Raw genomic sequence first — 22,699 nt, forward strand, 5'->3', positions numbered from 1 at the left:
GAAGAAACAAAGACTGCTTGCAGCTTTATTCTCTTAACCTTAAAGAATCTTCTTGTGCTTGAAGTCACAGTCACACATGCAGAATGGATACATGTTGCTGTCGCTGAGCTCCATTTGACAAGTAAACTGAAAGTTAATGTAAGGAACTGAAGCTGGTATTAGTCATGTAAATGACCAAGTAACAGTGAATTGTTCTGGTGTATCTAAAAGGAGTTTTCTATGAATAAGTCACTTTCGGCTTTACGAAACATAGTTCACAATTCAATTTATCTTTTGGCAATTCGCAGAATAATCAAAAATTAATGACATTTTTGTACTTTACTTCACCTGCTGCCACTTGCATTGCTGCTGAAGGTGAATATTAAAGAGCACTGAAAACAGCTTCTTGCCCATTTGACCTTCAGCTGCTGGGGACATCGGTTAGAAAACATGAAGAGACTCTTGCGCAGCCTTAAGGCATCAATTTAGAAGTCACTTATCACAAGTGCACATGACTACACTTGATCTTAATCTGACTCTCTGTCGATCAGAGTTACAGTTTACTCATTGTTCCTGCATTAGCTGTTGTGAAAAGCCATAGAGTGCCTCCAGCTCGAGCAACTGCTTGCGTGACTCCTCGAAGAGTATCACAGTCCCTGAGATTTAAGGAGAGGTAATTTCTGATCCATGCTGTCAAAGTACAGGTTGTCCTGGATTTATTTACCTGACTCAAAACAGTGAACATAAATGACGAACTTAATCAGGTCACAGAAACACCAACTGACTGCTGCCAGTTGGGGGAAAAAAAAACGTATACTTCACCTGTCCTTATTAACTTGTACATTTTACATAAACCTAGGCAAACAGTAAAGAAAGAATGATGTATCCATTTTATAATACAATAAAAATGTCATTATTTTAGGTTTTTCCTTACAATTCTTTGGAGCAGGAACACCTTATGTCCCATTGTACTGTCAGGTACACTGAACAAAAGCACCATAAACTGTCTACTGCAATAAAGAAAATACTCTACAAAAAGATTACCAAAAAAAGATGCCTCCTGTTGGCTGTGCAGTCTGACATAAAGTCACCATACTGTCACATCTGAGAGACTGTTCCCTGGTCTCATGATGTATGCTTGACAAGGGATTTAACAGCCGGTGCTTTTGTCAATAAAGGAGGGTCGCTGTCACAGCCATTTATCACATGTGGAAAAAAGGACCTGCCAAATCAAACACGCAAGAACCATTTGGAGCAGTAACCACCATTTATGACTTTAGATACTTTGGTAATGATAACATTCTGAGAACAGTATACATTACGTGTTCTGTTAACTTCAGCGACATAATCATAATCTCTGGTGTGACAGGAAAACATGAATGCCTCGTAATTTTTTATTTTAATAATGTATTTTTTTCTTAAATAACTTTAAAAAAAAAAATAATACAAATTTAGGGACAAAACCAGAGTCTATAAACCTAACTTGGGATTCCAAACTGGGTTTTGAAATGCTACTTATTTTTCTTTGAGCCCACCTCTGGAGCGCCATCTCCCCATTTATGGTCACCAAAAACTAAATTTGTGTGGGTGTGACCTGATGGTGGGCCAAATATACTGGAAACTGGACGGCGAACCGAGCAGTTGGAAGAATTTTTCCTCATAACACGGTGAGCGCAAACGGCTCATCGGCCAATGGGGATGTAACCCTTTTCATGGGGTCGAGCCCGCGGTCGTAGCCGACAAAATCCCAGCAGTGACGGCACAACCCCGCCCACTCTCTTATGGGAGGCTACAGAAAGGGAGGCATGTGTGGCTCAACTTAGAAAAACCTCAATAAACAACATCACAGCTCAGGTTTTAGCAATGTTAAAACAGGCAGCAACACACCTCAGCAAAGCAAACATGTAAAAGTCAGAGAAAAGCTAGTGAAAATATGTCACGCTGATATGAGCATTCTCGTAAGCACTGGGTGTTAATTTCTGCTCGAGTTACACATAATTGTTACCATGAGCACCGATGAGTCAGTCTAATTCACAATCTGTGGTGGCTTATTCAGTTGGGTGGCAACCGATAGCTTCAGCCTGGAGCTACAAAGCCACCATTTCTGCTCAATTTCACTTTGCTGTGTTCGTGTTCACTGACGTTGCCGGTTAAATAAAGTGTAGAATCGGTTCCTGAAGCATGACACTGGCCTACTGAACTCTGCCACATTGGCCATCAGCTCTGTTTCTGTCTCGACTTGTCAGCTGTTCTGTACCAACAGTGGCCTGTCACTCACACGTAACTCTGAGGTCAAGCAGGAAAGCAGTTATCTGACAAGAAGCATGAAGGACATGTACTTGCAGGGAGGACAAGCTTTACAAAATGAATTGATTCAAGATGGTAATACACAATCATATATTTTGTTAGCTAAAACAGTGGAGGCGTTGGGGTTTAGTGACTATAAAAGCTGGGTTGGGAGCAGTTGACTCCCTTTATTGTTTCCCAAAATAAATAAATAAATAAATAAATAACTCATACGCAGCAACTTCCAATGCAAGTGCAGCTGCTTTGATTTAAGGCCTTTTCTTCAAGACCGTCCCAGCTGTCTGTGCATTCATACCCTCGTGCAGATGAAGCAGTAGCAGATTCCTGTGACAAATCACAGCCAACTCCTTTAAAATACCACACACTGGGTGTGTCTCGTGGGCATTTCACTTACTGCCCTGAGGTAAACTCAACCTGATATAGATCTTTATCTCCTACAGGGAGTGTGCAATGCAAAGGTTCATTTTACTTCTTTGCAATGATGTCAAATATAGTGCAACGTTATCATGTTTGTTAGTGAAAAGTCAGTTACATTAAAAAGCACTTTTGCAATTCACAATGCCTGGCAAGCTGGATGAAAAAAAACAGACTTAATTGTTGCAGACTGCACTGCAACACAGAGAGCTTTCAGATCACCCTGCCACTGTGCCAGTGCTCATTATAAGCTACTTTTTCAGACTGCAGAGAGCAGGACCTATCAAACAACTACCCTTCAGTGCTTCTCGTGGTCTCTCGCAGCAACTAGTTCAGCAATAAAATCCCAACGCACTACCCTTCCTGGCCTTAACTGCTGCCTTGCTTCATGTGGTACACTCTACTGACAACACGGGAAGTGGTAGCTGAATATTTTCCATTGTTTGGTACTGAGTTTTTTTGGCTGACCTCACTCTGAGCTAGAGCAAGGGGGGTGGCAAAGTGATGAATTGGATGAGTGGTGCACAGAAAACAACAGTGCTTTTTTAAGGATGATTAGCCCTTAAGTGCAGAAACTATAAATATGGATTCTTAAAGCGCAGCACTATGTCAGCTGTGTTCATGTTTCACATCTCTGCAGCAGCTGATAAGAATGTGGGTGAAATATTTTAACATGTTAAACATAGAGGCTGACTCAGACGTAAAGTAGAAAGGCACGACGGTGTGAAAGCTCAGAAGGAACCAGTCATCCCATCTCACCACGGTGATGTCCGAGAGGTCAACTTGTCTCACACTGATTAATGTTTTTCAAAAAAGAAAGAAAAACGACAAAGTATTAGTGCTCGCAATTAAAGAGTATAAAAGGGGGGAAAAAAACAACATGGGCGTGATTAGTGCTTCTACAAATTTCTGCATTTTTCCCCCCTGAAGAAATCAAGTCTGATTCATAAGGGGATGATGCAACAGGTTCAAAGCGTTATGAAAAGAATAAATATTTCATTGAGCTACACCCGCAGATACTTGAAGATAATTAGAGGAAGTTATTTCTTAGAAGCCGGGATATAAATCTGCAAAGGCTCCCTAAGTGAAGACAACGAGTTTAGGCACTTATGACAAATCCATCCTGATGCAGCGATAAGCCAAGGTGCCATCTGTTCAGATGTTGGTTTGAATGAGCGACTGTATGGTTATCAGACTACCCAGCCACAATGACTCACGTCCGTTTCCTTGCAGAAGTCTGCTCATTGTAAGACATAAGAGAAGGTGTTTCGGTGTTAGGGGCAAACTTAAACTGCGGCATTAGTGCAGACAAGAGGAGACACTCGAGACAAACTCAACTTGAGAAAAGGAAAAGGAGGAAGACGGCAGAGGAAGCGGGCCACTGAATATGAAAGTGCACATCAAAGTATGAAAGGAAACGGAAGTTCTTACAGAATTTGCACGTTTCTCAGTTGATGACAGAAATGGATGCAAGATTCATCTTGCAAAAGAAATATGATCTCGGCTGACCTTTCGAGCAGGTTGTGCTCGTCTTCCTTACTTGTAGAGAACTTGTGACTAAATCATTCAAAACTGACTGCAGTGCTGCACCCACATGACCTGATCAAACTGTGTTTTTGAGGGGGAAAAAATGCAAAAAAATAAAGGAAGCCACTGTAACGTGTTTTATTTTCTTTGCCAAAATTGTCCAGGTCAAATGAGGTGCAGATTTTAAACTGATTTGTCTAACTGCATAGCTACACACTTGAGATACCTCAATGGGAAGAAGATGGACTTAAGGAGAGGGAAAAAAAATTGGCAGTGATTGGTTATTGCAAAGGACAATCATGGAGGCAGCCAAACATGAGCACCGTCCTAAAGTCTGAACTTCACTCTTTCAGTCAGTCCCACGCTGCCATACTGCAACACACACAGAGAAGGAGGACCAGAAAACAGTGAAGAGTCACAGGCACCAGTGAGCCAGACTAAACCCACTGAAAGCAGGCGAGAGCTCTGAGAGGATGGATGACTCAAATGCAGCTGCCTGCCATGCTTTCCACACATCCTCATTACTCACTATGTAGACATCTTGGGCTCTGCGGGGCCCGAGGCTCTAAAACCTCGTTGTTCAACCATTGCTTCTCTCTCTGAGAAGACTGAATGGCTCGACACACAGCTCCGCATTTTCTAAAGCAACTGCTTGTTGCTGAGCAGAAGACTTTTATATCCCACAGACTTGCAGCCGACTGGCTTCTATTCGTGAACAGCTCTGATCTGCGGTCAGCCTTGAAAGCCTTGAACCACAAAAAGACATTATCCCAGAACTGCTGAATCACCTCTCCACTGCATTAACCCCAAATTATTTGAATGTTCTCGTTCTTCCTGCCCTTCCCCATTACAAGCTCGTTCTCCTTCTGCCCTCTTTTGATTTCTCATTTTAAGCATTTTTTTTAAGAACTAATCAAAAGGAGAATAAGAAAGTGAAACTTGGTTGTGTGACCAGTTCTGCCCAGTTGCCCTAAAATCGTAGCATCTGACACTTGCAAAGAAACAGTCCACGAATAAACTTTGACAAGCTTTTCTCTCTTTCACTTCCTCTATTTTGTATCAGAATATCTTACTTTACCGTAACCCAACAGATGGAGATAACAAAGTCGGAAATAAGTAAGGTGACTTCTGAGGAAGAAGACTCTGAAGCGCCACAGTCGTCAAAAAGGGTACCATTTTAAACATGCAAAAGTGCCCTAATGGTCACCGAGTTGCATGCAATTTTGGTCTGAACCGGCCAGTGAAAGTGGAAAAAGGATTTTCTTGGCCCTTAGCCTAAACTCACTTCCTAAAACTGAAAGCACTAGCAGTCGCGAAGAGAAAAAACAAAACTACATTTAGACTTTAAATAAAGAAACCTCAAGAAAACAAACCATGATACAGTTTCCTGGTAATCACAGAGACCGCTGGTAAGCGTTTTATCATCTGCTACATAACAATTGTACACGTGACAAGCTTTTCACTGACGGAGTTTGATCGGGAAATCAAATGCTGTTGCACTAATAAGTTGACTGGTGAAAAGTCCACATGGTATCCACCTGCACCGATGTGCAAATAGCACGTGTAATATCAGGTAAATTCACAGCCAGCAACAGGTCAGCCAACCTTCTGCACGCATTACTAAGCAGAGATGCAACGATCCAGCATTTTCCAATCCAATCCAATACCTTGGGTGTGGGCATCTACAGATACCAATCCGATACCAGTTTTAAATTAATAAGCTGTAATCCTAACTGTGAGGATTGTGTGAATTAAATGAAAATTGTTTTAAAATGAACAGGAGCTGCCAAACAGCTGGAGTAAAGTGTCATTTAATCGAATTGGGGAGAATTCGTTATGTTACTAAAAACTTCCCAACAACTGTTAAATACAATCATATAAGTCTTCTGACCAAATACACCAAGGTTAAACAAGCGTTGAGAGAAAGCATCGCTGTGGTGAAGTCTTTCTCATCATGTCGATTCACTTTCAGCGTTTGTAGCTAAGAAAAACACTTTTGCGAACACACAAACAGAATATGTGAGTGTTGTAGCTGTGAAATATCTCCAACCTGCAGCCACATCGCTAAGCTTAGTTTTGCTGCTAGCAGCTAAGCTAGAACGCACAGTCAACACACAACACTACAGGACTGAATGGATCAAACCATGGATCAGTTCATTGTTGCCAACATTCAATCCAGCTTTTTTGCTTTTTCAGTATCAGGCTGCACCAGTGTACGTCTTCCACATGTAGTTTTTCCTTCGCTTGTGGGTTTGCATCTTCTTCTTACAGCATGATAAGGCTAGACTTTAACACGTGTAGCCATATGCTGCCCCTCACTGCCTCTGTATGTTCGCTGTCAACAGTTCCCAAATAAAAAACAAATAACACTGCGTTTTCAGAATTTAGGTATCGAATGGTACAGCAGAAGTATTGCTTCTAGTGACATCGCTAACATGGACTGGAACATTACACATAAGTCACATGTAGGAAGTACAAACTGGTAACGAGGACCTGTCGACAGCTAGTCCCTATGCTGGGAAGCCACCCTTTGAAAAGAGCTGAAGCATAACTGTCATACTGTAACCACTCAGTCGAACCTGTTTTATACTCAGATTTGAAAAAACACCATCAGTTTACAGACATTGTCCTCATTCCTGGAACGTACTCTGGCTGATTTAATTGCTTTGCTTCCAGCACAAACTGAGTTAGCTACAGTGGCCCGCCAGGCTCTTGGTTGTTTACTTGCTTTGGCAGACCCGTCCTAATTGGAAGTGATCCCCTGACCACATCTTGCTGCGATAACAGGGTGGGTCCTGCTATGCTAACTTTTTCAGCCACTTTACCTCACACCACTGACCTCTGTGAGTCTTTAAAAAAAAAAAAAAAAAAAAAAAAACTGGAAGAAAAAAACTGAAAAAAAAAAAAAAAAAATCTTAAAATCAATTTACTGTGCCATCACATGAAGAGGGCCATTTTTGGCAAAGTTAGTGAAACCAGTAATCAGCACTGTAAGGGTAGTTTGAGGAGGCACGATTAAAAGCCAGATTTAGTCGGTTATTAAGCATGTAAAAAATGCTGGTGATTGCTCAACCCCTAAACTTCCACCACAAATTTAAAGCAGAGGGAAGCCCAAGTATGACCTGAGGTCTGATGAAAGAACAGCACTGTTATTTAATTAAACCAGAAAAGAAAGTTATGGCAAACAAAAAAAACTGCATCAGCAGTTTAGATACAGACATAGAGTGTGTTACCAGCTCTGTTTCAAGAGACAGAGCCGGCATGTTAGACGGAGACAGACAGGAGGGCAGGCTGAGCGGTCTCGCCCAAAAACGGAGCTGTTGCAGACCTGCTTGCTCAGTCTCCAGCCTGGGGCATCCCACAATCACAGCCATTCAGCAGTCCTGGAATATGTCCCCTGGAAGTTCAGGCAGGTCAGCTATCTGTGGAAAATAGCTGCTGCCTTGTCTCCAGGCACTATAGAAACCAAACTAACCAACACACACATACACAATCCCAAACCTGCCTGTTCATCCCACACTGTTCTCAATCTTTTCCAACTACAAGTCATAGGGGGTAAGGCACTACAACACATGCACATTCAGACCATCAAAACTGAAAGTAGACATGCTTTCTTAAGGAAAAATATTACCAAAAGTTACCAATATATCATAGGCATGGAAGAGAGAAGCTGTGGAAAAGGTGGCTTAACTATTCTTCTTTAGATGAGATCCAAAACAACTCATTTGTGACAAAATAGTCAGCTGAGAACCATAACAGGCTAACCGTTGAGATACTCACTAAGCTCTCACTCAGCTTTAAGTCAATCCACTGTTAACACATTCTTGCTGGCAGCTGCTTTAAAGAATGCCATCTGCATTAAATGTTGCCCCCCTTCCAATAAAATGACTCTCCACTAACTGAGTATCACTTTTCCCCTAAAATGCTGGAGGAGTGTAACTCCTCTGGAGGTAGACCAATCACAGTTTCCACTAAAACTGAACTCACTGTGCGTCTGACCTTTCACAAAGCTTTGTGTGACATTTAATGTGAATGAGGAGAAATTCACAGCGCAATATTTGAGTTTCCGCAACTTCACGGTGATGACATTAGTGGACTGTCAGGGAAGTTGAGAAAGTCTGGCAGCTGTCTTGCCCTCTTTTGGTTGGCACATGTAGATCAGCTTGCTTTGCAGATAAGAGCGGCAGTCTTTTAATCTGGCGGAAACCTAAAGTTTATAAACCAAAGCGTGTGATTATATGGTAGCTGTTTCAAACATGCAGAACCCTTCACTTGGGTTACTGCCGTTCATATTCTTCGCATACAACTCAGTGTGCAGCTCTCAAGTATGAAGGTGCTTATATGCACAAAGGTGAGGAAAGGTAAACACAAGCCATTTCCACATGTAAACCTCTGACAACGTCATGACAATCAGTTTACAGCACTGCCCTCTCTGTCACCACATGATGGCAGATTCTGCAGATCGGATGGGTTTTCACTACAGAAACGCTCTTTCATGTTGTTGGTGAGAGTAGGTGTCTGAGCAAAATGTGTCAGACACATGACACTGCCTCTCTTCCCTTTTAAAAAAAACAAAAAAAACATGGACTTTGTACTGTGGGTCTGTTGAGGTAAAGACTGATTCGGACGTGCGTTTTCTCGCCACCAATCTGCTTCTGTAAAGGTCTCAAAGCCATATAATCTACATGATCACCACCCATACAAGATAATCACTTGCAACAATATACAGAAGCTGTAATTAATCTTTCATTTTCACCATTTTGGAAGCTTCATCTCAGCCAAACCTACATTTTAGCACAGAAAGTGAGTCAAAACAGTCTTTCAAAAATACAAACAGAAAACAAACAGGACCTGCCTGAACTGCCTCAAGAAAAATGGCAATCAACGGTATCGGGCAGGGAAAGGCGGACGCTGTGCGGGAGCAGCTGAGAAAAGTCAGATGTAAGGAAAAAGGCTCTAGTAAGAAGTGGAGGGCATGGGGCAAAGTACCGGGATATAAATAAACCAGGAGTAGTATTTATTAGTAATAACACGTGAAAACAGAAGGCATTTTTAAAGCATAATCACACGACCTACAGGTACATAATCAATCTGATTTATGTTCAGTTCCTGAAAATGAAACGACAAAATGGCAAACAGTCTCAGAATTAGCTGCAGACTGCGTTTAATCCTGTTGCATAATTAAGCCTCCACTGCTGGGCCGCTTGAAACAATGTCATCAATTACACATTATTAATTAACATTCCTAACTGAGGCGTTACAACAGGGGGGTGGTCTCTCCTGGGAGAGTCGAGAGCCAACTGCTCCAACTGATGGAAATCGATTTGTCCCGGGGCAGCTTCATCACTTTATTTGGCAAAGAGCGCCGAGCATAGACACTAACCATTCCAAGCTGGAGGAAAATCATTGTCATCTCACAGCTCCACCCCCACAATGCTTTGTTCCACTTTTTGTGATGCACTCTAATTCAAAACAGAACAATGAAACTTGGAACAGATTCCTCAGCGAGACAGCGGTCGTTCACCCAACGGGAAGAGAACAAGCTGGGTGTGTTTCATTAAAAACTTTTCTTTTTTTTACAATCCGTTTCTATCTGAGACTTACAAGAGTTATGAGTTACAAGTTAACATGACATTTTAAGAGATGATGTGCATAAAAATGATGCCACCGGCAGCCCAACTCGTTTTTCCCCACAACCTCTCCTCACAAAGGTTTTGAGGTCTGTGAAAACTGAGCACGTGAAACAGATAAAATTTGATATTTGTTTCATAAATAGCAACACGCACTTGCAGCCACGAGCAGCAACAAAGGAGGAAAAGTAAAAAACTGAAGTACTGACATATGAACTTTAACCAAAAGGTCAACATCTACTCTGTATGCTTGTAACAGGGCACAGCATCTCTTACAGTTTCAGGTCAGACCTCAGGGCAGGAAAAAAAAAAAAAAAGCTTTTAAACAACATTTCTAAGCATCAGAAAGCGTCACCCCATGTAGCCGAATGAGCTCAACTAGTTTTTCATCAGTTGAATATGCCCCATGTCATGTGCAGGACCGAGAATCTTTGAACTGGAATTTTAACCAAACCTATTGAGCCTGGGTTTAGAGCGGCGGCATTTGATATTAGATCAATGTAGCAGTATCCACGTTGCTGTAATGCTAATTGTGATGGTCCTATGTCACCACACAGTACTGCTACAATGTCACAGAGCAGAGAGAGTGTACACAAAGACAATATATCAGAATATCATGAGTCAACACTAAATGAGTCAACACTGAATGAGGTTGATGTTTCAACATTGACGACTCAGAACAGGCCTTAAAGTAGACAGAGCAGAAGGTAGCTATCGTTCAGCTGATTTGGTCAGCTGTGTCATTGCTGACACACAAACAGACAGCTTACGTGCCTACTATCATTTCCACAGGTGTGTGTGATGTAGGTGTGTGTCTCCCGTCTGTCCACTCCACCTTCTTGACACGTCCTGTCCTGTTGCCACAATCTACACAATCACTGATGTCACCTTCGCTCACTCAGTCTCACGCACGCGCACGGCAAGAAATCGGCACTTTATGATCACGCACACTGCCATCCGCTCATTATATTAAGCCTTGTTTAATGCTGCTAAGACAAAAAATCTCCAGCAAATATGACTTGCTTCATCAGTATCTGGACTAAAGGCAGTAAAAATCAGGACTCATCTCCTCAAACACACACACACACACCCTTCTGCTCTAACTATGTCATGCACAATAAGCACACTAATAAACAGAGACCAACACAAATACAGGACAGAGTATGCACGTGTGTGTGTGGACGCCATCTAGGTTATTCTTGGCTCAGACATCACCTCTCCTGCAGTACTGTTTGCTTCGAAAAGAGCAGCAACATTTCAGCTCAAGGTCTGCAAAGGCCATTCAACAGACCCTAAATTAGGCTGCGTGTACATTAGAAGCCCATTGTGTAGGCAAGTGAGGCGTCTGCATTAACAAGGTTGGGAAGACTGGGAAAACTGCTCATGGTGAGTATGCTAACCATCTCTAGACAGAAAGAATAATAATAAAAAAAAAAGCCACATTTTGGGAGGTGGCTGCATAACCGCTACTGTCTGTGTTGCAACTTATTCAAGAGCTCATTATCGTCCACTCAAAAGCACAGACACACTCTGTAGCTGAACAGGAGTTTAAGGGATGGTGAAGTGACAACTAACTATCCAGTATGGACTGGATCCAGTGTGAGTGCCCCATTATTGACAAAGACAGAAATTAGCTCCCATCTACCCCCGTTTTTATTTCCCCTCTACTCCTCGAATCCAAACTTGCTCAAAAACATAACTCAGAAAAAAAAATTTAAATACTGCTTTGTGTTTGTACTACCGAACACTTAGTCACAGCATGCTTTATTTGGGCAATGATGAAGAAAGAAGTGTTCTCCACAGTGTTGAGTATGACCACACTGCTCTAGAACGAAACAACAATGCTTAGTATGAGGGCACACTTCCAGATACAAAGTTGCTAGCTGTGGAAGTCTATTAGTGCTAGATTTTAAGTACAAATAAATAAATGAAAATTTCTTGTAGGCATTTGTTTACTCTCTTACCTGTCCCCGTCCATATCCATGGTAATATGGATGCCAAACAGGTTGTTGACAGCAGGAGAGGATGGGTTGGGGCCCTCGCTGAGAGGCTTCACACCATCTTTTTCTGGCACCACACCGGCAGTGTGCTGAGGTAGGGCATCAGTATTCGGTCCGCTATCATCTGGCTGGTTACTGAAGACAGGGGGAAGGCCTACTGTGGCTCCTCCGTGAGCTCCCTGGAGCTGGATATGTCCTCCTGGGTGTCCGGGACTTGGCACACCCGGAGAAGTGTTGGTTATACTGGGCACTGTGGAAGGCACATTATGGCCACCGCTGTGAGAGGTAGTGGTGGTGGAAGGTGCAGGAGCAATGCCTAACCCTCCTGAAGGCTGAGTCTGACCAGCGGCCTGACAGGGGGCTACCATAGATGGTGCGCCACCAGCTTGCAGCGGTAGGCCCTGGGCTGAAGCTGCTTCTCCACCTGGCACCACTGATCCAGGACCAGTAGGGGTCATTACAGGTGGGGACACTTGTCTTGTTAGGGGTCCTACAGCGATGGAAGTCACGGGAAGGTTCTGAGCGCTCGAGCCAAAGTGGGGCTGATGAGTTGAGTAAGGAAACTGCTGGGCCTGTGGGACAGCAGGCATGGAAGTATTCTGCTGCATTGTGGATTGGTGCACACCATTGAAGCTGTTAGAGGGGAAGGTCTGAGCAGCTACAGGCAACATATTAACCTGAGCCTGGTGTGGTTGCTGTGATGATGAAGTTGTGTACCCCGTGGGTTGGAAGGCACTTGCTCCGCTTCCTATCTGAGAAGCCAAGCTGTAGCCTTGCTGCCAAGACTCTGAAGGGTGTGGGTGGGCGGGGTTCCCAACAGAGGCAGAGTAGCCGCTCTCCGTGGTGGTGGTGTCCAAAGTCTGAGAACTGCTAGTGAAGACAGAATTACCAGTGGCCCCTAATCCACTGTCCCGGTCTAAACTGTGGTCATGAGTCACAGTGGACTTTATACTGTCACTCCGATTAATAGTTGAATCTGAATCTCTCTCATAGTACTCAGTGCATGTCCACCTGCCCCGTCTGAAGGGCTCTCCAGTACCATGGTCAAGTTTGATGACTCTGAAACGGGAAGTAAAGTTGGTGCTCACGGGAGCTGTCTGAGCAGCAGTGCTAGATACAGTGGAACCAGGGACCGCACTAGTGGCTGAGCCTGAAACAAAGGGCTGAGCTGTAGCTGGCATGCCCACACTTCCTCCAACACTATGTGGGGTAGCACGCCCAGAGACCATACTGATATTATGAGAGAGCCCCCCGTTGACAGGCCCCGTGTTAGGCAGCTGGCCCTCCTGAGACTCCCCGGCATTGCTTAAGGTTTCCTCGGATGAACTCCTGTCACACACCCCCAGTTCGCCCCGAGAGCCGTCAAATATTTCCGACGACACGTCCTCCGTCCGGGATTCGTCCGGATCGTCCAAGCTCTCGGCGTCGTCAGGGATGGTGCTCGCCGCCACCTGAGCCTGCGTTACACTCGTGATCTGGAAACAACTTTTCTTCTTCCCCTGCATTTTCGACATGTTGACTAACTGCGTCAAGTTCTGTCAGCTCCCAGATGAAACCAAGAGCTGCGCTTACTGCTCTTGCTAAGTGTTCACAGATAAAGGATTTGACACAGGCATGTACCGTCACAGTACATTTCCATACCGTTCCTCTTTCTTCTCCCTCCTGTCCGAGGAAAACAACGTGTCACAACCGAGGCCAGACCCCGACAGGAGTCCCGCAACGTTTCCGCGGTGTCCGGTCGCAGCAGACGGGCCGAAGCTCTTCTCCTCCTCCCGGCCTCTCTCTCCCTCTCACACGCTCTCTCTCACACACATACACACACGGTCGGCCTTCCTTGTGTCCCGGCAGCGGAGTTGTAAACAGGCCCTTGTCAAAGTTCTTGCTGAGCAGCTGCCACCGGTACTTTAGTCTGAGGCGGGCCCGGTGTCTCAGACCACTCTCCTCTCTCAGCTATATATGTACTTCTGAGCAGTTAGCCAAGTTATCTGATGTTAGCTACTTTTCCCTACCTCGGCACCAGCATGTGCGACATCATGATGTAAACAACTCCTCGGCTTGTCAAAAAATAATATATAATCCAGCAGTGTGGGAAGAAAACGTCCCAAAGTCGGCGAAGTTTGTCTCTCGCCGTGGGGACAGCTCACTTTTGGCAGCAGCTACTAGCAACTAGCTGACAGATAACCACTTTACTACGGCGGCTGTGAGCTAACGGGCAGCTAACTCCTGCCCGCCGCTCTCCTTACGCGACAAGATGGCAAGCCGAAGTGCATCCTGGGTATGGAGGTCAAACTACTTTTCGGATATCTTAAAAATAAATTTCACAAATTAAAGGCACATTTTTAAATATATCAAATCTTTCAATTTAAGCCTGCCAAAAATAAAAATATATATAGTTTATTTTACGTTAAAACCTTTTACATTAAAAACGACTCCGTTCATTGCAGTCGTCAGTTCCGGTTGGCGTCACACACGCAGTGGAAGCGGAATGATTCCGCCAGTGTTTCATTACTAGATTGAACTGTTTTGAGGTTATTTTAGTGTTTTCAAGCTGATTTTAAATCCACTTTTTGTGTATTGCCATGTATTACAACTTTTCACATTCAACAGTGCCCCCATAAATCGTCTTAGTTAAAAAAAAAAAAGCAACAGTTTATTTTTAGCTGTACGGCTTTAAACTGACCTCTTTTACGAGAATCGGTTTCTATACGGGATTAATGCGTGACACGTACTTTTGATCCATACCTAATATTTTAAAGAGTCGTGGCAGTGAGTCATGACGGGTAATTGTTTATGGATGAATCATTTAATTAATCTTAGAGCGCCTGTCATAATCATACAAAGCTTGCTTAAGTAACTCTGCTTAGTGCTGTGTATTAATATCTGTGACTAAAAGTTACTACAACTTAAAAGTGAAAAACAGATCATACGTATGAGAAGATCTCACATTAGGCTGTTGCTGCTGGAAAACGTTGACATGGAGCTTTTATCACACAGTCTCAATTCTAAGCAAAGTAGGGGTGCTATGTAAAATGTAAATAAAAACTCAATGTAATCATTTTCTAATCTCAAAAACCATATAATGTAATATATAATATAACTATTTCATAGAAAATATGAGCTAATTGTGAATTCGAGGGCAGCAAAACATCTCAAAAAATTTGGGATGGTGCAACAAAAGGCTGGAAAAGAAAGTGATATTTAAGAGACACAACTGGAGGAACATGGTGCAGGTTAGGGTATCTGGCAACATAATATAAAAAGAGCATCTTACATATGCAGACTTCACAAATCTGCAAACATCTCCCTCCACAAATTTTGGCACAATTTCAGAATAATTTTCTACAGTGTAAAATTGCAAAGGCATTGAGTGTTTTTACCAAAGCACATAATTTCATCAGTTTGAGAATCTGGAGAACTTTCTGTGCAAAAAGAACAAGGCTAGAAATCATCATGGGATGCCCGTGATCTTCGACACCTCAGGCAGCACCATGTGAAACAGGTGTTATTCTGTCATGGAAATCACTGAACGGGCACAGGAATCACTGTCTGTGAACACTGTGTTTGTTATGCCATCCACAAACGAGGTTAAAGCTCTATCATGCAAAAAAGAAGGAAAACTGTTGAATCAAAATTTCAAATTCACTTTAGTAAACATGGACATTCCATCCTCCTGACTAAAGAGAAGAGGGACCATCGGGCTCATTATTTTATCGTTAGTCCTTTAAAAAGCCTGTGTCTCTGATGGTATAGGAGTGCGTTAGTGCCTATGGCATTGACAACTCGCACACCTGGAAAGGCTCCATCAATCCTGAAAGGTTTATACAGGTTCTACAGCAACATATGCTCCCATCCAAGTCCATCAGCTGGTCTCCTTGGGCTTATGGACTGCTGTTAAAAGGTGATAACCGTGATAAACATGGCCCCGTCAAACCTTTTTTGACATGTATTGCTGCCATCAAATTCAAAATGACCTTACTGTTTCCTTAAAGTTGCACATTTTGGAAGTTTCAACATTGGATGTGTTTTTTTCATTGGATTTATGAGAACTGAAAATCACTGTATTCTGTTTTACATTTTACACACCATCCTCATTTTTGGGGAATTGTGGTTGTAATTTTTTTCAAATACTCATTTACCACAATTCACGTCTAGCTGATAATTACCTGGTACACTCAGTCTTAAAGTTTTATCCCTCACTGAAATCTGTGAGCTCACACATTCTAACAGAAAATACGGGTCCAGATCAGTTGTGTCATTTGTCAAAAATTAATTCCAGTACATCACAGTTGTTGGAAGACTGCCACTGCCAATTGTCATTCCCAGTTGTGTCCATGAGACAGGAAATGATTCACATGGCTCATGGGCAGGTTGACCTTTAATGGGAAATCACATTGCTAGTAGAAGTCAGTGTATATGACAGAATGTTTGTGAGAAACAAATAATTAGTGTTGTAGGTTTTTTGTGTGTGTGTGTGTTTTTTTGTTTTAGTTTTTTTTGTTTTTTTTGGGGGGGGGGGGGGGGGGGGGTTCAATCCAGCGGTTCAGTGTGGACAATGGAGGACTATAAATACCTCGGAGTACATATAGACAATAAACTGGACTATGTTAAAAACACCTCTGCACTTGAGGCGGCTGAGTTCTTTCAACATTTGTCGGTCAATGCTGTCGGAGTCTATTGTGGCCAGTGCCATCCTCTATGCTGTTGCATGCTGGGGCAGCAGGTTGAGGGTCTCGGATGCCAACAGACTCAATAAACTGATCCTCGAGGCCAGTAATGTTTGGGGATGGAGCTGGACTCCCTTAAGGTGGTGTTGGAGAGGCGGATGTTGTCCAAGATAAGGGCAATACCTTATAATACCTCTTAGACAATACCTCCCACCCACTCCACGACATGCTGGCCAGTCACAAGAGCGCGTTCAGTGAGAGACTGAGATTACCCAAATGCACCACTGAACAACACAGGAAATCATTCCTGCCTGTGGCTCTCTCTCTCTCCATACAATTCCTTCATCTTGTTGTACAGTACACAAGTACAATAGTTCCACCCTTTTGCACATCCTCTATAGTGAAAATAACAAATAACAAGTTTTACAATTTAAAGTAAAATGTCAATCATATCATATATTTAATCGCTGTAATATTGTGAATGTTTATAATTACATTAATTTAAATATATTAGAGCAATTTCTTATATCATTTAACTTTGCAATAAATTGTATTATTTAATTTAGTTCAGACTGTTACTGTTCTTATTGTCTTCCTTAAAGAATTAAGGATTAATAAGGTATTTTTGTTCTGATTCTTGCACACAGGATGAAGCGGCTTTTGCACAACTTCAAACTAATCATAACTAACTATTTGTTTTCATATAATATCTGCAAAAATGGAGCTCACTCTGTGCAAATATGTTCACACAGTATTCGTTTTGTTGTTAAATTCAGTGCACACAGGGTTAAGCTGTTTGTCTTTTGAGTTAGAGATTATTCTGTAAATTGTATATGTGAGTATATCTGTGGGAAACTTGTTTCACAAGTTTTCAACTGCTTAATTTGGACTAAAATTCAAACAAATGTAAAATGAAATAACATCAACATTTATATCTTTTTATTTGTTGAAACTGCCCACATGATGAAGCCTTTTAATCCTGGAACAAACTCAGACTGTCTGGGTTATCATCCGGCATGACCGGACACGAAGAGCTGCTTCTTCTGTTGGTGCTTTCCAAACATGGCCTTTGTGTCATACCCATTAGTTTATTCTTGCTGTGTAATTTGCATTATTGTCTCAGATTATCATTTTGTTTCTCTAAGTTTGTTAAAATAAACTGGTATTAAAAAAATATATTCTTAAAAAGTACCTTTTGTTATAGTAACGTGAAGGCCCATAAACTGGAGGGCATTAACACATGTGGCCTTGAGCGCTCACTCCTCTGGGGACAGAAATATTTTCATTATGGACAGAAGTAAAACCTGTTTAAAAATAGAAGGGGAGGAGGAGCGGGAGGGTGGAGCCCGGTTGTGACACATCTCATATCTGGGTAATGTGTTTGCTGGCCAGGTGATTTCACAATGCAAACTTGAATTCATGCGGCCGCAGTGACTCAGACAGCATGAGTGGCTCTATTGCAACTCACAAGATTCAAATCCCAAGATGTGAATCACACAGATTTAATGATATGGGCTCATAAAACCTTTGGCAAAATGGCGGGCGTGTTGTGTTGTGTATTATCTCAGAGTGTACATATTGTATATGCATGTGTTCATATATCGCTTGCACTCTGGATTAGATGGCAAACTGCTCTTTATTGTTTGAGTTATATACTTTTTCAGTGACATTAAACTGAGTCTAATCTAGTCTAGTTTTCAACACCATAACCTATTTTTCCAGATTTTATCCACACTAGTAACTGATATTTACTTATTTCCAGTGACCTGATGGCTAGAGGTTATTGCGTCAGAAAAAAGCAAAGGCTTATGCTCAACTGCTGGATAGTTTGTCACAAGGTCAGTGCATGACACAAAGAAAAATAAATGTGTCATGTAGCTGATTATTTCAGAGGCTTCAGTTGGTTTACAGTAAAGAAGGATTGTTTTTCATGACTTGTCACAGAGGTTACATTTCTCTGTTATTTTTGCTTGTAGCAGTAAGTTGTGAAAGCTTGCAAGGGATCTGAAAAATTGAAATGTGATGATAGGTTACAACACAATTAAATTTATATAGCGCCACATCACATTAGCAGTCACTTTAAGGCGCTTTTTATTGTAAGGTAGACCCTACAATAATGCAGAGAAAATCCCAAACAACCCTGTATGAGTAAGCACTTGGCAAAAGTGGGAAAGAAAAACTCCCTTATAACAGGAAGACACCAGCTCAGGATGGGGCAGCCGTCTGTTGCGACAGGCTGGGGGGGGGGAGTCATCATGGTGGTTGGAACAAAGCTGCAGTTAAATTTCCCTCAAAGGTCCTTTGTTGCATCTCTTTCCTCTCATTTCCTGTCACTTCTCATCTGTGATTGTTTGCAAAGGTTAAAATGTAGGAAAATAAAGTGTTTTGTTTACTTTCTTCTTTGCTGTAGCTAAATCTATATGTGCACAGTGACATCCAGGTCCAAGTGAAAAATTCCATGTTTCTATCATCAGAATAAAGATGTTTAAACACTTGCACAGTCTAGTTAGAAGCATTGCTTCATTTCCCTGTTTATTATTTGTTTTTATTATTTCATGAGGGAAATAAAGATGTTAATCTGCCTTCACAAAGGAAGAAGGTTTCTTGGGGTTTTTTCCACATAAAACAAACAAACAAAATTATGTTTTTAAGGTCAACACCCTTCATGCTCTTTTAATTTAGTCAAATATAGTACAGATGTTCCAAGTAAATGTATTTAACTCTTGTGCAGAGTTCATTTTTTGTTACACTTCCAGCATTTGTGGGTCTTTAAAGTCAATATTCCATGTCCATGATTATTTAAGTAAAAATACTTAACAAATATTTACTTTATTCCCGTTCCAAACAATGCAGACCACATAATTAATATTCAGAATTGACCCTAGTTAAAAAGGTGACATTCATTTTTTGTATTTTTGTCATAAACAGAAAAATCTGTTATAACCAAGATATGGGTGAAAAAAAAAACATGTTTATCTTAAGCAGAGTTCAGAGTTCAGCCCAGTTGAATAGTCTATTCGTGCCAGCCTATAAAAATATCTGTGTTGTGTTGTGTAAGTGCTTCTTGTACTTGATGATGTGTCTTCCTGCCAATCTTTCACACACACAATGCAGCTGTTCTTTTGAATCTAACAGAATTTAGATTAAATCAGGGAGCATCTCCTGTTTTGAATTTCTAAATGGCATCTAGGGTGAAAAGTTGGCTCATCTCATAGTTCACTGATGCTTCTTCAAACTCAGTTTCAACACTCTGAATTGATCTTGTTGCTACAGCACCTGGTTGAGCCGGTGGGCTGTCTACTGAAGGTTGGAGTCCTTGTTGTAAGGTTCTGGGTTTGGAGTCCGTTTCCTGTGTGTTGACATGGAGGAAACAAGCAGTAATGACTGAGCAGGCGACAAAGGACCAGGGTAGGACATTTATACACATGATAATGAGGTGAGGGATAAACAGCTGGGAGACACAGCGGGAGAACATCAGGAATACTGAGAAGAGGGAAGTTAAACTAGACAGTGCAGACAAAGGACTGACAAAACAGCAAGTAACTAAACATGAAATCAAAGACAAAATCATGACAAAGCAATGCAAGACAGAACACAGAGACATGAACAGACATGAGAACATTAGAGAGGAAAGAGATGTAAACTAAAACCAAGATAGGAGCCAGGGGCTTAAAACCAAAGAAACATCATTGAATACTGCAACAAGGCCCAAAACTCAACACTCTGTGTCCTGGACTCAGGAACCCTAACACTATCCAGTAAGGTCAAAAGGACTCCCTTCTTCCTCTTCATCATCTTCCAAATCTTCTCTCCCATCTAAAATCCCTGAGCAGAAAATCTTCTTCAAGTGTCTTCATCAAATAAATAGCTCGACACAGGAGAAGCTATTTACTCCCAACCCCAATTTACAGCTGGGTACCTCTACACTTTCATCACCCACGGGTCCAGTGGACCCAAACAACACATTTTTCATTTCAGGTCAATTTTATTTATAGCACCAAATCACAACTGTCGCCTCAACAATTTTCTATTATACAGTAAAGACCCTACAATCAGACGACTTACAGCTGTCTTAAAGCAAGCTCTTGGTGAGAGTGGGAAAGAAAAACTCTGTTTTAACAGGAAGAAACTTCTGGCATAATCAGACATAGGAGAGAGCTGGAGTTTAAAATTAATTACTGTATAAATAAATGTGTGAAGCCAGTGTGAAGTCCCAGAATGCCACACAAAGGTTAAGGAAGCTGCTGTCAGTGTTTTATTTTAAAAGAAATACTCAAGTGAAGTATGAGAAGGACAAGGCTGCACTTTATTGTTTCGGTCACTTCCTACAAGTGTTCAGAACAAAATTGAAAATATTTTGTTTAATGTAAAGCTCAAAAGCCAAACAAATTCTGTTTCAATGCAACACAAGGACATTTCACTCAGCTCAGAGACTCTAGATTTCAACCCTGTGACCTCTACCTCAACTCAGCGACTTCCACTCTGATCTTCTTTGCATTTTCATTAAAGCTTTTTTTTCAAGGATGATGAATAGCGCAGGTTGAAAATAGCATTGCTATGTTATTCCCCTGACACAACTCGCTTTCATTAAATTACACAGTTACATAATGTCCGGATGGCAACTCACAAGGTCTGCTTGACAAAAACAATTTCATGTGGTTCTTAGATAAGACAGAAAAGATGGAAAACAGCCCACAACATGAGAATTCATGACTAAATGTCAAAGCAATAGACCTCATTTTATTTAAAATCTAATGAAAGTAGAAGCAAGAATGCAAATGTTGAAAATTATATAAAGAATCTTTTTAATCGTTGCGTAGCACAGCAGGGAAAAGCCACACTGTTAAAGTAAAAACATGTAATTTTTCTGTTGCACACAGCTCTGGTATGTTGTTTCACGGTTAGATATGTTTTTATTAGCTGAACATCGCTTTGTGTTTCTCTCTAAATGGACCTGGAAACAACTCCTTGTAAAAACAATATTGCAACATCAGTTGCAACAAGCCCTCTATACTTAGATGCTCTCCTTTAGTAGCAGGCTGTGCGTGGGCTTTCCCAGCCCCAGCCAAAGTGTTTGTGTAGCTGGCTGTGTTTATTTACTCTGGTCTGAGGGTGAAGACTACCAGGCTGTGCTGCGAAGCGTGTCCCAGTCCAGCACGCTGGGTCCACTTTTAGTTTGCCACCACAGGAACAAGACAGGCGTTGTGCCGCCTGTATTTTGGGGCCCGGGGTCCAGGCCAGCGGTCACTTTCAGCAGCCCAACCTGAGGAACTTCTGGCCTTTAGCAAAGCATTGTGGGCTTTGAGAGTACACGATTAACAAACAGCCTGACCAAACATCAATCAGCACTCGCTAAAAAAAGAGATTCCCAAGAGAGAAGTGTACAAGGGGTTGGTTCAGGGCAACTTGACCAACCTGAAAGTGAAAAAAAAAGTCATATCCACGTGAACCTTGTGCACGGTTTCAGGTTTACTGGGCTCCGTTTCCACAGAAAACACACTTTGACTTGTTAGTCCTGACCGGGAGCATTTATTTCTCCATGTCTGACTGCTAATAAAAGTAAGTGTTAAATAAAGTCAAACTGCCATGATGAGTATGCTTTTCAAGGTGCAGCTCTGTTCCCCCCACATGAGGCCGGCTGTGAGTTCCAGCGATGCACAGAAACAGCTCAGAGTTAAAGTCTGCTATATTTTTGGAGGCTACTGCTCATAGTTTTCTCTCATTCCATAGTTTTACCTCATAAATCCTCTCAGAGGAAGCCTATTGGAAGCCTAGTTGAGTTGTTGTACAATATCCTGACATTATATAACACAGTATGTGATGTAATCCATAAAATGCAAAGATTTCCCCTATATGGACATGGCATTGAACCGAGCTTTCAAGTAATGTTGCAATACATAAATAACGTGATGTTCGGTGGCTTGTTTTGACACTGAGTGTACTGCATATGTCACCTAACTCATCGAAACTCACACCGGAATAATCGTTCTTTCCTTTTGGAGCTTTATCCACTAACTGTGAAAACTCTGACTAATAGAGTTGACTTCCTTGCGTGTTGAACATCAACACACAAGGAAGTCAACATCGGCGTTGCATGTGAAATCATTTCTGCTGAACCTGCTTGTGTAACATATGTTTTTGTTCCTTCTAATTTCCTTCAAAACCAAAGGCAGGTTGC

General features: G+C 41.9%; 1 protein-coding gene across 3 annotated transcripts in view; it reads right to left on the bottom strand.

Annotated features, from left to right (window-relative positions):
- tsc22d2 (TSC22 domain family 2) overlaps positions 1 to 14,094 on the bottom strand; it is a 29,873-nt gene extending 15,779 nt beyond the window's left edge. For all 3 annotated transcript variants that reach the window (XM_063495865.1, XM_063495864.1, XM_063495863.1), the window contains exon 1: positions 11,822 to 14,094. In XM_063495865.1, the coding sequence (XP_063351935.1) occupies positions 11,822 to 13,371 (1,550 nt within the window). In that variant the 5' untranslated portion in view covers positions 13,372 to 14,094. The remainder of the gene's footprint in view (positions 1 to 11,821) is intronic.
- Between the last annotated feature and the right edge of the window lie 8,605 nt (positions 14,095 to 22,699).

Source organism: Pelmatolapia mariae, linkage group LG15 (genome assembly GCF_036321145.2).
Source record: "Pelmatolapia mariae isolate MD_Pm_ZW linkage group LG15, Pm_UMD_F_2, whole genome shotgun sequence".
Classification (NCBI taxonomy): Eukaryota; Metazoa; Chordata; class Actinopteri; order Cichliformes; family Cichlidae; genus Pelmatolapia; species Pelmatolapia mariae.